The 16,900-nt window shown below is 34.4% G+C and overlaps 1 protein-coding gene and 1 long non-coding RNA gene across 7 annotated transcripts in view; one reads left to right on the top strand and one right to left on the bottom strand.

Moving 5' to 3' along the window:
• LOC107519362 overlaps positions 1-4,695 on the bottom strand; it is a 45,815-nt gene extending 41,120 nt beyond the window's left edge. For both annotated transcript variants that reach the window (XR_004955588.1, XR_001599104.2), the window contains exon 1: positions 4,630-4,695. This is a non-coding gene — a long non-coding RNA (uncharacterized LOC107519362). The remainder of the gene's footprint in view (positions 1-4,629) is intronic.
• Positions 4,696-4,747: 52 nt separating this feature from the next.
• NBEAL1 (neurobeachin like 1) overlaps positions 4,748-16,900 on the top strand; it is a 121,639-nt gene continuing 109,486 nt past the window's right edge. For 3 of the 5 annotated variants that reach the window (XM_016161914.2, XM_036236212.1, XM_036236216.1), the window contains exons 1-2: positions 4,984-5,150; positions 5,968-6,243. In XM_016161914.2, coding sequence (XP_016017400.2) covers positions 6,193-6,243 — 51 coding nt within the window. In that variant the 5' untranslated portion in view covers positions 4,984-5,150; positions 5,968-6,192. Of the gene's footprint in view, positions 4,860-4,983; positions 5,151-5,222; positions 5,652-5,967; positions 6,244-16,900 lie in introns of those variants that run through there. The other 2 variants (XM_036236213.1, XM_036236214.1) reach the window with 2 other exon arrangements.

Genomic DNA, 16,900 nt, shown 5'->3' with positions numbered 1-16,900 from the left:
TTTCCTCTTTATTGTAAACTATGCATAATGTAAAATTTACCATTTCAACTATTTTTTAGTTTATAGTTCATTGTCATTCAGTACATTCACATTGTTGTACACCTATCATCGCTATCCATCTCTAGAACTTTTTCATCTCAAACTGAAACTATAACCATTAAATAATAACTTACCATTGTGTACTGCCCCTAAGTGGTTCTCTTTTTTGTAATAAAATGATATTTCAGTATCCACTAAAACATCAGAAAACTTTGAATGGGACTGAGTGGGTAACTGCAAACAGTAAGAAGATGTAATTAGGAAATTAGGAAGCTAGGCTTTTGTGATGCCATTTCTATTTGTAAAATTATTCAACTAAGGGAATATCCTCTACAGAGACTGCTTGATTTTTCATTCAGAAACTTAAAAAGTAAATTGAAAAAAAAAGTTCTGTTTTTAATTTTCTGTTCTCTTAATTCGTACTGAAACAAGCTTTTGTTTCATTCACACATTTCTTTAGGGCACTATTTTCCATCTGGTTATTTACAGCTGAAAACCATAATCTTCTTGTTCTACTAATGCGTTTCATCAGGATGAATCATATGATAAAAGCTTATGATCCTTTTGCCAGGAAATGTGAGAATGAAATGCTCAGTAAACAAAAATCTTTCCCCTTATATTAAATCCATTATAATAAAAAAGAAGTGAAATAATATATGTTTATCCAGAAATGTCTGTGAAAACTGTGACGCATTTATTGTTTTAATCATTGCTGAGCTGAACTGCCTTTATTATGCATCAAACTGTCAATATAACTAGGACCTCCCTGATCTCAGATCTATTTTTTAAGTGTTACCTATTTGAATGCATTTACAATTTTGATGTAATATGAAAAAGTAAACCCCCATGAGTCACAGTTATAGTCATTTACCCCTGAAGCACTAGATCTCAATACCTTAATTCCAAATAAGTTGAGAAATTATTAACCCGCTTTATTACTCAAATAGAAAAAGTAAAAGGAGCCAATAAATCAAATGAATATACAAGTCAAAACAATTATTCACAAAACTGAAAACTGTGTGAGATATAGTAACTAGGAATGTTAATAGATCAATATCAGATATATCATACATTTTTTTATTTTTACTGTGACAAATGTAGGAGGAAAACTCATTGAGCTGTGTGGTGGTAAAACAGACCTAGTGGTAGAGATTGCACAAAGGTTTGTTTTTCCTTCTTAATTCTTATAGTATTGCTGTGAGAAAGAAATACTCCTTGATACATAACAGGTAAAGTAATCTCAGATGTTGATTAATGTGAATTTGAATTAGAGCAACTGAATTTCAAAAAAACTGCTTTCTTAGAACCATGAATCATTTCTTGTCTCAAATTTTTCTCTTCACATTTAAGTAAAAGGAAATTAGAATTGAAAAAGAGAAAATGCTAATCTTTAAATAAAAATTTCCTGTAATTTTCTTTTTCTACTTGATTAAAGAATTTTTCTCTACTGTAGACTGTGGACATCTTAACTTTCAATTAACATTCTAGCAACCGTAGAAAGTTCATCATACATGAAAGCAAAGTGGTTTCCTTTCATGTTTCAACTGAATTTTAATTACTATATTCTGTGTGTTTGGGGGAGATTACATGATTACATGTTGCCTTGAAAAAGACATGACAAGGCCTAGAACAACATATAGTTTTAATCTTGTCATGTCCCTACTTAAAAACTCTAATTTTATATAACATTAAAGTTAAATCATTAAGCCGGCAATCAGGACCCCTGCCTCACTGTGAGAGCTAATCACAACCTATATCTTCCCAACCTCATCTTCCTTCTTCACCTCAGCTAGATTGCTTACGGTCTGCTCAAATTTGGTGGAGAATTTCCTCAGGAGTCAAACTTTTACCTACAGCATTCTCTTTTCAGAATTCCCCTTTCTTCCTGGAGCTAAATTTTAACATTTCTTCAAGGTCTTGCTCAGGTACCAGTCTCTATAAGAAACCTGCCTTAACCATAGTTATTATTTGGTGGTTGTCAATATAATTATAATTGGGTGTTTGCATTAGCATGTCTGACACTATAGATTAGGCACTCCTTTGGTACCTATTGAAAGGAATAGACAAGACTTCTAGTTTTTGGTTTGGCATGTAAGAATCTTAAAAGTCATCATTCCGTTCTAACAAGTAAAAACCTGGAAAAACTAAACATGAGGTCATAGGGCAAAATATTGCCCCTAAATCGTGAAACAGACAGGTGAATACAGAGAATCACAACCTACCAGAGAAGAAAACCTAAGCAGAATTCTCCATGAGAACCTGTACTGGGGTAGGAAAACCTGAAATGTAATTGGCAAATTGCTGGAGACTCTGTGGACAAGCATGAGAGTTAACTCCAGGGGCTTTGGGGCGGGCTGTCTTAGGCTTGGGGGAAGACCCACGTTTTTGTTTTATTTTTAGGAGCTCAATCAGGTTCTCACAAAAAAATATCAGAGAAAAATCCCCTTATGCTTCCAGCAGGGGGAGGGGAAAAGGAATTATTTTCAAATAACCAGAACATTCTCTTCCTTTTAACAAGGCCTGCCATGAAGAGAAACTATTTTACTAGAGCCTAAACTATTGGGGTTTTATCAGAGCCTAACTGATCTGAGGGAAGGAAAATACTCAACTCCAGCCCACTCTACTTATCCTTTCCCACCGAAAGGGGAAAAACTGAAGCACTTGTGATGTTACAGTTCATAGGCTCACTAAAAGACTGAGACCTAATCGTAGGACTCCCCTAGCACCTCACCACCACTTTACAAAAGCCCTATTTACTGTCATTGCTTTTATCTAGTACATCATGTCTATCAAAAAATTACAGGGGAAAAAGCATTCCACTTAGAGGGGCAGTTTATGTAAAATCTCTGAGATGGGAGTGTGCTTTGTGAATCTGAGGAGCTGTAAGGAAGCCATGTGCTTGGAGTGGAATAAGGGCAGGCCAGAATAATAGAGAAATTAGAGAGGGAAGTGTGGGAGGAAAACACAGGTCCTTGCTAGCCATTTTCAGTGGGAGGGGTTTTAGCAGAGGAATGACATCTTATTTTCTATGTTAAAAGATCACTCTGGTTGATGTGTTCAGAGTAATCTATGGGTGGGAAGAATGCAGAGGCACAGGCAGGGAGAAAAATTAGAAGTCTACAATAATCCAGAAAAGATTTAGTGGTAACTCACATCAAGGTGGTAGGGGTGGTGGTGGTGTAGAAAAATGGTTAGATTCTGGATATATTATGAAGATATATCTGAAAGGATTACACAGAATGTGAGGTATATGCGATAGATGGTGAGGATCCTCCTTCAGTTCTTGGACTGACCAGCTGGAAGCATGGAACTACTAATTACAGAAATGGGGGATTCTGTAGCAAGAGGAATTCCTCTCCCTCCTCCTGAAGTTTTTACAGACTAAGTTTCACATGCCTGCTGGACGACCAAGGAGAGATGCTGAAAAGGAATAATTTGCAAACAACTACTCTAAATTATCCTCAACTCTGTCATCTGAGAGTGAAAGTAGCTATCAATAGTAAAAGAATAGGCATGGTTCTGTTTCAACAAACTGTGTAACACTGGAACTTGAATTTCACTTAATTTTCACATACCATGAAATATTCTTATTTTGATTTTAAGTTGTCAGCAAAACCTCAAATATTTACAACCTGCCTCTTTGTTACAGTTTGCCGACTGCTGGTATATATGAAACAAGATGGGACATTAGTTGATAATTTTGGAAGATTAGTAGCAATGGTTTCATTATATTAGTTTATTTTTGAGTATCCTTGACATTTTTTCACAATAAAGTTTTTAACCCATTTCCCCGTTTGCCCTGAGAATACTTGTTAGTGGTGCTTGTGGCTTCAGCATTTACCTGAGATAACTCACAGATTACAGTCCTAATCTTAGCCCTAAGGTCTGCCACAAAATATCTCACTTATTATTTTTGCATCGCTCTAATATATCGCCAGTCTTTGAAAACAAATGATATTCTATTTATAGCATTCTGTTTTTAGTAGTGGTATTTCCATTTACAAAATAGAGTAACTCTCAACTGCTGAAAAGGTCAAATGCTAGAAAATGTAGCATTCCTATGCACGATGTTAAATAAGATTCTCGAACACATAGGTGTTAGCTGAAGAGTCATTGAACCTGATTTATGTATACATTTCTGTTAACATTAGGATTAGAGACAATTTATGTTTAGAAATAACTCCAATAAGTTTTTTTATTTTATTTTCATATTGAAAACTAGTCAGATTTGGTTCAGCATCAAAGAGCATTTATGTAAAAATAAATGAATGCTGGCAGCACACTGCACTTTTTTTTTCTGAACAGGAAATCATGTAACAAGGTTTAAAAAAACCTTTAAGTTGTTTCTATCTCATAAATGTAGCCTTTTTATGTTTTTCCCCTTGAAAGAGCAAAACCGGTTTTAAGCCTTTAGTACTGCCAAAATAAGCCCTTTGGACTTCACGCTCAGTGGGGAGAAAAGGAGGAGGCATAAATTCATTTAGGGAAAAGGATTTGGGGCATCGTGTGGGGGCAGCTGTCTATTTTCACATTGCCATGTAATTATCAGGACCAATCCCCCTTCCACAACAAGAAATGAAAACAAAATACCTATTAGTTATCATTGTATGGTTTCCGCCCTCAGATGACTCCCGGAAATGACGGCATCAGCCGAAGGCTACGTATGAGGGACCCCAGCGGTGCCGGGGGCGTTGACGTCAGCACGTCACTCGCATACCCCTGCCTTCCGCCCCTGTACGTCTAGGTCTGGGGTGAGACTGGAGTCCCTTGGCTGGCGCCCGCAGCCGTTTTCAGAAGTCGAGTCGACTGCGACTGCGCAGGTATGTTTGGGCGGGGCTTCAGATAGCCACGCCCCTTATCGGCTTGCTCGACCAATGAACAGTGAGTGCCCCGGGGCCGGTTAAATCCTCAGAGGCCTGAATGATTAGCTAAAGGAACAGCCCCGCCCCTGAGTCCTCCCGGCCCCCGCCTCCCTCTCCACCCCGCCTCGTAGCTGCGGGGTGACACGGGGCCTTGGGTTGGTAAGGGGGCGAGGGAAGCAAGTTAGATGTCGGACTGCGGCGTCGGCGCAACCCCCCAGCGTGAGCGCGGTGAGGGGGAGGGAGTCGTAGGTAAGAGGGATCTGCGTGGCAGAAATGGGAGGGCCCCGGGTGCCAGGTGGTGAACGCGCTGTAGAGTGTGGGGCGGCTGTGAGGGGGCGAGGTTGGCCCGGGTGTGTCTCGGTACGGTCCGACGGGCGTGGGTAGCGGGCCGGGAGACGCCGACCTCGCATTACCGATTTCCAAAGCTTCTCTTGGCAGGTTGGCATACCTTAAGTTTGCCTCCTTTTCGGTTGTCTGGGATGCGAGGAGAAAATTTAAAGATCTCCCAGAACACTTGAAAGCTTTCTTGGGGTAGTTTCCTTGTGGGTGCGTGCGTGTTCCTTTCTTCCTGGATGAAGAGGTAGAGGCCAGGTGGACAGGTTGATTTTCACTCTCTGTAGATGGTTAAAATAAACAAACCAGGAATTCCTCACCCTCCTACCCACGCCCTGCCCCACGACACAACGACAAACATTCCCAGCAAGTTTAAGTAGCAGACTAGAAAATTCTAAGGGGTTCTAAATGTCAGAAGTAAGTGTGCTTTTTCTTTTATGTTTATAGAAATTAGATGAGAACGTCGTGTTGCTGCTTATTATCTGGACGCCTGTTTAGTTTTGTGTACTCTTTTGAATTTGCTCTAGAGGATTCTGACTATATTATCGTGAAATATTGTGTTAGCTGTAATGTTTTCCTGAAATACAAGTTTTTATGAAATCGTATTTCTGAGTGTAAAAGCTTAGCCTGCTGTACGTGGGACGGAAGTAGATAAATCTCTAGTTCTGATAAGTGTGAAAATTTTAGTATGACTGCTTTTTCTAGCAAATATTTGCTTATTTTTCTTTCACAGATTTATTTAATTGCCCAACTACCACTGATGAAGTTGGAGTAACTGCTGAAACCGAATTTTATTGACCAGAAGACAGTACATTTGTATGACTTCTTTTTGTTTTCCCTACTGCTTTGAGCTCTACTGTAATGGCTGGAACACTTGGAAAATAAAATGAACATGCTGTGGTCTTGAACATAATTTTCTTTTTTGAGGAGAAATTAAAGTGCCAGAGTGAAAGCCAGAATGGCATCCAGAGAAAGGCTCTTTGAACTTTGGATGCTTTATTGTACAAAGGTAACTGCTTTCTTTTTTATTTCCAAGTTTTAAAATACTCATAAAATTTTGTGACTGGCCTATTACCACTCTATTTAATGGATAATAGCGTATTTATTGATAGTCTACAGACTCGGGATTTTCTGTTTTTCACTTTTTCAGGTTTGAACACATGCACAGTATTGGCATACTATTAAAAATTGAGTGTGGTTTTTATCGGATATTTGTCTTCAGGGATCTCAAGCTTATATAAGTAAAATAATGACCTTAAAAGAAAAAATATTTTAATTTTTCTTAATGCTTTCTTAAGTGGGAAGATATATTTTTACAAGAAGGGCATTAAATTTTTACTCATAATTAACCTTTTAAATTGTATAAAAAGATTACTGATTATGTAACAAGGTTATTGATTTGAAGTTGTTACTTTAAGCTTGCCATGATGTTAGCACCTTGTGAGTATTGTCTTATTAGATCCTCACAGCAATCCTGTGAGATGGGTATTGTAATTATCTCCTTTTACTGATGGAAAAAACTGATGCAGAGGTTAAAGGGACTACTGAGTAGCAGAACCGAGCCTGGAACTCAGTACTGCCTGTCTCAAGTCCATCCATTACTTGATATTTTTCATTTTGTCATTCAAAAACAATTTTCTTTCTTTGCCTTTGTGTGAATTATTACATGTTAGCTTTGACTTCAGGTTATTGGTGGAGAAAGGTACTACTTAAAAACATTTTTCAAGTGAGGGGCTACATTACTACTTTGAAGATATTGGCAAGGATAAGAGACACATCTTTAATCTACTAAAAGTTACTTTAGATCTGTGTGGTGAAGTTCTCAAGTCTCAGCTTCCGTTTCTGCATTATTCCTTTGGACTCCTTTTTTATACTTTTAGTTCTGCAAAGAACAAGTTATTTAACAAAATGATCTCAATTAGATATAATATTAAATTTCAGAGATCACACTGGAATTTTCTTTACTTTTCTGGTTTGATATTTCTTACAATTACTGGAGGACATATGCTCTGAAATGTTTAATATGGATTTTTAAAATAGCTTTTACCCTTGTGTAATTTAATGCCGGAAATGTCTTTTATAAATAGGCTACTCTTCCAATAAAAAAAGGAATCCAATTCACCAGACACTTTTGACAATAGTCACTAACACACGTTAGCTAAAATTTAAATATGAATGCATAGTAGTTTGAAAAAGATTTATTTAAAATATATCAAACTTACTAGGTTTTACTATTTTCTGAATGACAAAAGGCAAATGGGGTTACATTGTTGTCTTATGTTGTTTCTAAGTTGAGTTCATGTTTAAGTGACACATGCTCATTGAAAAGATATAGTTTGTTGGCATACAGAAATTTTATTCTTAATGACAAAATATAAATGTGATTCCTTACTCTTCATGAAAATCTAAGTAATGAAAGCCCTTCACAGTCAAATTTTGAAGCCTATTCTTGAACAAGAAGATAAGTCCCATTTTTATGTTTAAGATTTAAATCACATGTACACTTAATAAGATTAAAAGTTTTTTCAACCGTTTTTAAAAAATTGTTATTTAAAGTGATTTTGTTTCACCATTTCATGAGTAAGCTACTTTAGAGCTAGACAATTTTCTTTCTTGCAAACACCTTTATTTTTAGTAGTTTTCAAGTATACATCATAGATTTAACACTTCTGCTCCCTAATGAGGATGATTACCCAATAGCCAGTTTTTCATAATTTCTCTCTAGCTTTATTGCTCTCACTGTAGTATATACCCTTCAGGCACCCGACCTTTTTTTACTGCCTAATTTTTGAGACCTTTTTTTTACACCTTTGTTGGGCTTTAGACTACTTCAGGACCTCTCAGATCTTCTTTTAACTTAATTAGCTCCAAATTGGACCTTTTCTGGACTTGCAGTTGTAGAGTCTAGTTTTGGTTTTACTGGCGTTTGTTTTGTGACCTTGAGCAAGACTTACTCTTTGGGTCTCAGTTTTCTCATTTGTCAAGTAGTAATAGTGTATGTGGACAGGAAGAATGCTTGTCTAACTCACCATTAAGATTTTCATTTGTTTTGAATTCTGAGTGACATTGAGTTTTTTGGTCCTTATTCTGTTGATTATCATTCAGAACTTTATAGTTCATCTTTCTTTTTCAAGATTTTATTAAGGAAAATTTCAAGGAGGTACAAATAGAGAAGATACTTTAGTGAACCCTTTCGTATCTGTCACCTTTCTTCAATAATTGTCAGTTTGTGTTCAATAATGTTTCATCGCTAATCCTCCATTACCCCTATCTTACTCCTGAATTATTTTAAAGCAACATATGATCTTATTCATAAATATTTAAAATTATATCTATAAAATAAGAACTCCTCTTAAAAATATAATCATAATATGATACTTCTTTAAATCATCAAATATTCAGTCAGTGTTCAAACTTTCCTGGTAGTATTTTAAATGTTTTTATTTTTCTTCTGTTTGATTCAATATTTAAATAAAGTATAATATTGTATTTTGTTGAAATGTTAAATCTTTAATCTGTAGGTTACCACTCACCTCACTTTTTATTCCTTCTATTTGTTGAAGAAGCCACATTTTGACATAAGAATGTTTCTTAGTCTGGGTTTTGCTGGTTGAATTCCCTAGATTTAAATTATTTCTTCTTCTTTACTGGTATTTGCAAATTGGAAGATCTGGAGGCTTGCTTGATTCTCATTCTGTTTGGTGAGTGAGGCTAGAATGATTTGAGTGTCTTGACCATCAGTGAGTTTTGCCTATATGTGATAATTATTTCATTAGGAGTTTGCAAAACTAATATCCAATCCTATCATTTCTTTATTAGTAGAACATATAAAGAGAAATGTTCCCTCATCAATTATTTGATGACAGTTCCTTAAAGGGAAGGGAGAAATGTTTGATTTTTCTCTCTTGGTTTTTAGAATGACTTGATATACTAGCATCCTTCCAAGGTGACCAGTTATTTTTCTTGAGTTTCGAGATCATCTTTAATGATTAAAATTTAAACACTGCTTACTATTTTGCTATTATGCTATCCATATCAGATATTATATGCATACCTGATTAAAGAAAATGACTGAAGAATTTTGAAGTTCTACTGCAGGGTATTAAGATTAAGATATTCTCTTTATTTGCCACAGTGCATACCTTTGCACAGGTGCTCTACAGTGGTTTAGCAATAAATCAATATTAAAATACCTCATAGAGTTTCTATGTAATGTGATGTTTTTAAAGTTGCCATTGAGAATTATAAAAGTTTATAGTAGGTATTTAAATAGGACTATATCAGAAGTAACCTTGGGTAATAAATACTGTCCTGTCAAAGGAATACTAAGAGCATATATAGATTTCTCTTCTACCTATTAGTCTACGATCAGTGGCAAGCCTAAATGTTAGTGATTAAAGTCATTTAAGTAGAATTAAAATAAATTACTGGTTCCAGTTTTTAACAGATGGGTCCTCACATATTAAACTTTAGATTTGAAAAGAATTTGGGTAAAAAAATCTTCACAGTTTGTTTTTCTAACCAAACTATTTAGGTCTAACTTTTCACATTCTCCTGCTAGGTATGGGATTTAATTGCATTGTTAGAAACATTTATCTTCTAGTAGGTTAACTATTTGTTAACCTCATCTAGTTATTACATATTATAGGCAGGATAATTTCTCATCACCCAACATCCTGTTTTCTATAGAATCTGTCACCATTGTATAAGACTACTAAATCCAGTTATGTCGTCTGAAATTACCTTGTCTCCAAATATTCATCCCCACCCAGGGTCAAGGATTTTATTAACAGTGCATTCCATATAGCTCTTATAAGTTAAACATTAACTTGTACAGGTTTAATCTTGTATTGAGTTTAGTTCAGTAGTTAACTACTACTGCTTGTCTGAACATATTTTTCTCAGGTATAGAAGACAAATTGATTTGCTTTTTAATATCTAAAGATTTTAGTTTATATTAGCTCTTAGGCACCTGTTATTCCTTGTATCTTTTGATGGTTCGTCAGTGTGCTTGTGGTTATCATTCCATTTTTTGGAAATCATATAATTCGTAGAACAAGACATATGTATCATAAAGTCCCTATCTCAGCTGCTGTCTTTGGATAGAAATAAAAGTGTATTTGTTTGTCATTTAGCCTTTTGGGAGTGCTACAGTTGGTCACCACAATATGCAGAAGAGAAACTGAGCCTTTGGGAGGCTTATCAAATTCTTCGATAAGGTTGTTATTTTTGTTCTGTCTAGTGGAAAGTATCAAATGCGTTAACTCTGTAAAAGGATATGAAGTGACTCAAAAGCATGACATTTTGCTGGTTTTTTGGGGGGGGGGAAATTCATTTTACACTTAAACTTGTGGAGCTACAGGATTAGAGTCAAGATTAGTCCACATCTGCTTCTGATCTTAAGGACCTGAAAAAAGGTTATGTTATTTCTTTATATTTTAGTTTTCTCATCTGTCAAATGGAAAAAATAACTATTTTGCATATTTCTCAAACTCAGAAAAAAATGAATTGATTTTATATAAATGCCTCATAAGGGTAAGAAATATAAAAATATGGTCTTTAGATGTAATTAGTATTTTAAAAATACATATATGAGTGCAAGAGTATATCATGATTGTTTTCATTTTGTCTTTATATTGCATAATGATAGAGGGCAGTTTTTTTTGTCTTACGAAAGTCTTAATTTTTAATCTATATTTTGCTTTAATTAAAATTATTTTTGCTATAATTAAAGCATAGAGTTTAATTATACTAATAATGATTTGAGTTTTTTTTTTCCCTAAACCAAGTTTGTTTTGGACCTTGGTGATGCTCCATTTCCTGCTGTTGCCCTTTGTCCTGCTAAATCTGGAATATGACTGAAATAGATAGTTTTGCAGTGAGCTCAGAGTAAACTTCCTTTTCAGAATAAAAGTTTTGTTTCATAAAGAAAATATAGAGGCATTTTATTTGGATAAACAGGCAAGTACCTCTTTTTATTCATATCGATTTGGAAAAGTAGAATGAGTGAATTGTGATGAGAACATTATAATTCATTTGTTCAATTTTGGTCATAATCCTTAGTGAAGCTGTTAGTAAGATACCCCAATATACATTAACCCTTAAAATTTAGCCCACATTTAGTAAATCTTGGTATGTGCAGAAATGGCTTTTAATTTTCTGTGGCTTAATCATGACTGTGTATGTAAGGAAAGTAATGTTTGACACTCTAAGCAAAATAACATCTTCAGCAGCTCAGTAGTAGTAGTTACAAATGACATCTTATTAGTAAATTAGGTGTGAAAGCAAATTAATATCTTATATCTATAGACATAGGTGTAGTTTTTTAGTAAAGGAATATTACCTTTGTGGTGTGACTTGAGCTGATGCAGTATGAAAAGTTAAAATGTATGAAAATTTCTTAATCTTTCGGATATCAAAATTTAAATTTCTCTGGTAGAAGGTAGAATTGATAGTACTTAATGAGTAGATGTGGAACATGTGGGAAAAGGAAGAATCTAAAATAATATTTATGGTTTTGTTTTGAAAAGTAGTACTTGTTCATCTCATTCACCAAGTTAGCTAACACAGGTTCACTAGGTTTTCAGGTAAACGTGAGTTTTCAGTGTCTGTAGGACATCCGGGTAGACATACACCCCACCAAATGGAGTCCAGAAGGGTGGTCTTTGCTGGAAATAAAGATTTGAGGATTATCCTGTTGATAATTATTGAATAATTATTTCAGAGTGAGAAAGAGAAGAGGGTCAAAGTCAAGGAGCTGGGGAGAACATGATCATTTAAGAAGATGATAGAGAAAGGAGAATTTGTAAGGAGTTTGAATGGGAGGAGAACCAGGAGTGAGTGGTTGCTTCAGAAAGTAGAGGGAAGTTATAAAGACAGGAGTAGTCAGTAGTATAAAATTCAACCTAGCAGTAAAGAAAAGCATTGTGGCGCATGTATTGGGTCTGACAATTAAGAAATTATTGTTGGCTTTAGCAAACACTCCAGATGTGAGACCTAAGGAAAGATGAATGAATGAAGACAAAGTCATCAGGGGTTGCTTAGTTGAAGACGCAGCATTTGATCAAGGTTTTATAAAATGGGTAGTAGTTTAATTGTCACAGAAGACATTCCAGGTATGTATAAGGCATGACCAAAAATACAAAGGAAAAATGATCTTAGTATAGATTTTCATTTTGGTAACAGGCTAGGTTGTTTTAACCATCCCTGGATGGTTAAAATTCTGGATGAAATTTAAGAAACAATAACACCGAAAAGCTGGCAAAACGGAAAGGTATTGTGAGGCAAAATCTTAGTGAAAGCAGAAATTTAGATAGATGGAGAATGGAAGATACTTTTCCTGGTGAACTTGAGCTTTTGTTATGTGGCCTTGCGGGTGAACAGAAGTCAAAGCCAAGGGTCTAACCAGAGTGAGAAGTCCAATAGATTTTCTCTTACTGTCCCCAAAGGTGTACACCGTTATGATAATGATTAACTAGAAGCAAACCCAGCTTACTCTCCCACCTTCACTTGGTAACTTCAGAGAAAAGTACCTTGTATAAAGCAGAGTACAGTGATGAAAAAGCTTCTGAGAGGATGTTACCACAAGTTGATTCTTTGATGGATTTGCAAATCAAATTCCAGCTTTCCTTCTAGGAAAAATCCAAAAAGTCCCAAGTCATGCAGACTACACTGGTGCTTGGTATGAGCAAATGCAAGTCCCTCTGGAAGAAAAAACCTTCAGTGTAGATAGAAATATTTCTTTCAAATTGCAGATTAATACTTTAATTCATGATTTATGAATCGACCATACCATGCTCGTTGCTTTGAAATTTCATCTTTACAAGGGATTTGGCAGATTCTCTGGTCTTCATTTGCTTTGATTGACATGATAGATAAGTCTTTTTGCATGTATTTCAATATCTCAATTGCAAGTTTGCTATTACGTAGCAAGACAACATAAAATTATAATCATTTCTACAATAATAAATATTTGTATCATTAATGTTAAATTATACTATTTATCTCTTTTCATGTGTTTCTATATGTAGAGTAACTTCATTTTATTGCTTGATCATAGTATAATTTTTAGAAGACATTTTCAAACAACAATTAAACTCTACGTTCTACCAATTATGCACTTAAACTTAGCAAAAGGACATCAACATCAACACTTTCTACCAGGTTTGCACTGACAACGATAAGTATATCATAACAGCAGCCTCTCTAAGAGCAAATTATTGGACACATTTTGATTTCAAAGATACCAAAATGTAAAAATGTATCTTAGAGTCAGGGAAATATGATATTTAAAAGTGACCTAGCAGATTTAAAAAAGAAATAGAATGTCTAGAAATAGAAAAAACCGAATAATAATAATTAAAAGCCAATAAATGGGATTAATATGAGCTTAGACAGCTGGAGAGAATGAGAATTGTCAGGGAGATCATGGAATTTTTAGAATATACCCTAGGAAAGCAAAGAGGTAGAAAATACGGAAGGACAGTTAAGGGATAGGAATGATAATATGAAAAGGTTTTACATGTTTAATTGGATTTTGAACAGGAGAGGAGAGGGAAAATGAAACAAATATAATATTTGAAGAGAGTACAGGTAAGAGCTTTCCAGGATCGATGACAGTCCAGTGAACCTCAAGGAGAATAAATAAAACAAATTCCATACCAAGATATATCATAGTAAAACCATAGTGGTTTTGCAGGAAACCAAAGAGAAAGAGAAAAATCTTAAAAGCTGCCAGAGGAAAAAAAGAGTATCTTCAAGAGGATGACATATTAATAGCTGATTTTTCCGTGATAATGGTGGGTGGAAAAGGTAATGAATTGATCTCTTTATAGAAAAGACTTGCCAATCTGATTTCTAACTAGTGAAAAGATTTCAAAGAGGAGAGTGAAATAGTACCATTTTTAGCAAAACAAAAATAGTTCAGTTCATCAGGAAAATACAGCAATTTTAAATGTTTGTACTTTATAACATAATCTTAAAGCAAGCATTGACAGAACTACAGAAAAATGGACATAAAGACAATCATGTAGTAGGCTTATAAAAAATTTAACACATTTTAGTTTTTTAATGCACCTTTGTAGTTAGAATGAACAGACAAAAATTAGTAAAGATAAAGAAAATTTAAATAGTAAATTGACAAATTTTATGTCAGGGATTTATGTAGGACACTATACCCAATACGCATTCCTTTCAAGCACATGCAAACATTTCTAAAAATAATGATGTAACAGGCCTTAAAGCAAGTTTCAACAAAATCAAGTGATCAAAACAATAGAGTATGTTTTCTGATGTGAATGGAGTTAAGAAATCAATAGCAAAAAAGATTCTTTAAAATGTTTGGAAATCACAAAATACACTTTTAAATAAACCTTTGATTAAAGAACAAGTACTAAAGGAAAATTAAAACTTTTTTTTGAAACCGAATGGTAGAAGTACTGCATTTTAGAACTTGGGGAGGGGCAGCTACAGCATTATTTAGGTAAATTTATGACTTTAAGTATGTTAGAAAAGAAAAGGCTAAAAATTAATGAACTAGTCATCTGTGGTAGCCAGCCTTCAAGATCCCCACCTCCTGGTATTCACACCCTTTTGTAATCCTCTCCTGCGTTGTACCATGTTTCGTCTGTGACCAAAGGAATTTGGCAAAAGTGATGATGTGTCATTTCCAAAATTAGAAAAGACACTGTTGTTTCCATCTCAGTTGCTCTTTATTTTCCTGGATCATTTACTCTGGGGGAAGCCAGCTGCTGTGTTGTGAGCAGCCCTATGGAGATGCCCGTGGTGTGAAGAACTGAAGTCTTGCCAACCACCATGTGAATGATGGGGAAAGTAGTTCCTCAAGGCCAGTCAGGCTTTGCTATGACTGCAGCCCTAGTTGATGTCATCCTTGCAGTCTCGTTAGAAACTCTGAGCCAGAAGAAACACCCATCAAAGCTGCTTCTGAATTCATGACCCTAAAATATAAGATAATAATTGTTTAAGCTCTTAAATTTAATTTGTTCAATTTTTAATGCAGGAATAGATTATGAATATATCATCTATTTTAAGATACGAACAAAATAAACCCCAAGAAAGTAAAGGAAATTGTACATTTATTTCTACAATGTGGAAATGCTCAAATTTATTATGTTTATCTTTCACTTGTTGCAGGAAATTTATAAGAAGGTTCACATTTATTAAGGGATATGTTCAATTTTAATAAATCATGATTATATAACATCTTGGATTGAATGGCATTAACATAATCTGTATCTGGATATAGTCTTCAGAATCTTGAAGTAAGATTAAGAGTAAATAGCTCTTTTTCTGCAAATCTTTCTGATAGTCATGGTGGTATCATAGGAAATTTTAAGGTTTATTGCAGAAGTTACTCGTAATAAAATAGTGGATGTAGGAAATATTGATCAGTACCTTCTAAAGTCAGATATGTACCTTCTGAAGGACATATATAACAACACCTATGTAGTATTTTTTTGTAAAAAATATTGAACCTAAATCTGATAATCTCTAGATTACTAATTCCTAGGAAATAAAGTAGACTGAGTAACCTAAGGATATACAGTCAGCAAAATCTCTATTGTGAGACATACTACATCACAAATGATCCAGTGTCTTCAACAAATAAATTAGGGCAAAAAAGACATGTAATAGCATGTTTTTAAAAAGACTTAAGATACATCAACTAGTTGTAATTTATGGAATTTATTTGGGTCCTGATTTTATCAAAGGCATTTATGAGTGAATCAGGAAAATTTGAACACTGATATTAAGTAACTGCTAAATTTTTAGCTGTGATAATATTGTCCTGTTTTTAAAAGATGTCTTTTTAGGGATATATGTTGAATATTTGTGGATGAAATGAATTTTGGTTTTGCTTCAAAATAATCCATTTGAAGATGGTGGTATAGGTGAAAGAAGATCGATTATGCGTGGTTTGATAATTGTTGGAGCTGAGTCATTATATCATTCTCTTGTATGTTTGTTCAAAATTTCATTAATAAAAGTACTTTTAGAAAGAGTAGACATTAATGAAATAAACATAATGGAAAGGATCAACCAAATGAAAAATAGGTTCTTTGATAAAATTATGAAATTAAGTCAGAAATATAAGGTTTGTGGTTTTATAGGTTTTGGAAATTGCATATACACACCTTCCAATGCCAGTTGAAGGCATATTTCATCTCAAAGATAATATATTATTAAAAATTTCATTTAACTTTGCTTAATTAGTGTTTCTCAAATTTGATTAAGCACAGCCATCTTTTTCTTTTTTAAACTGATCAGCTTAACTCTTACCCTCTTTTTGTCCATTAACCTCCATTTTGTACCTGCTCGCAGTTGAAATACAGTGTAGTAGAAAGGGCACAATTGGATTCATATATCATCTTGCATTTTAAACCCAGCACTATCGATTAGTAGCTGTATGATTATGGACAAGTTATATGTCCTTAATTTCCCTTTTCTAACCTTTAAAATGGGGGAAATGAAACCTTCTGGATAGTCATAATAAGTAAATGGGATGAGATAGGTAGGCAGATAGTAGATCTATATAGATGATATATACATTTTTAAATAGTTTATATAGATTATATATACATATATTTTAATGCCTGCTATAGCAGATGCTCAAAAAACTGACAGCTTTGCTGCTTACTAAATGAAAC

This window comes from Rousettus aegyptiacus, unplaced genomic scaffold (assembly GCF_014176215.1).
Source record: "Rousettus aegyptiacus isolate mRouAeg1 unplaced genomic scaffold, mRouAeg1.p scaffold_m13_p_2, whole genome shotgun sequence".
Taxonomy (NCBI): domain Eukaryota; kingdom Metazoa; phylum Chordata; class Mammalia; order Chiroptera; family Pteropodidae; genus Rousettus; species Rousettus aegyptiacus.
This window is presented reverse-complemented; position numbering and strand designations above follow the sequence as displayed.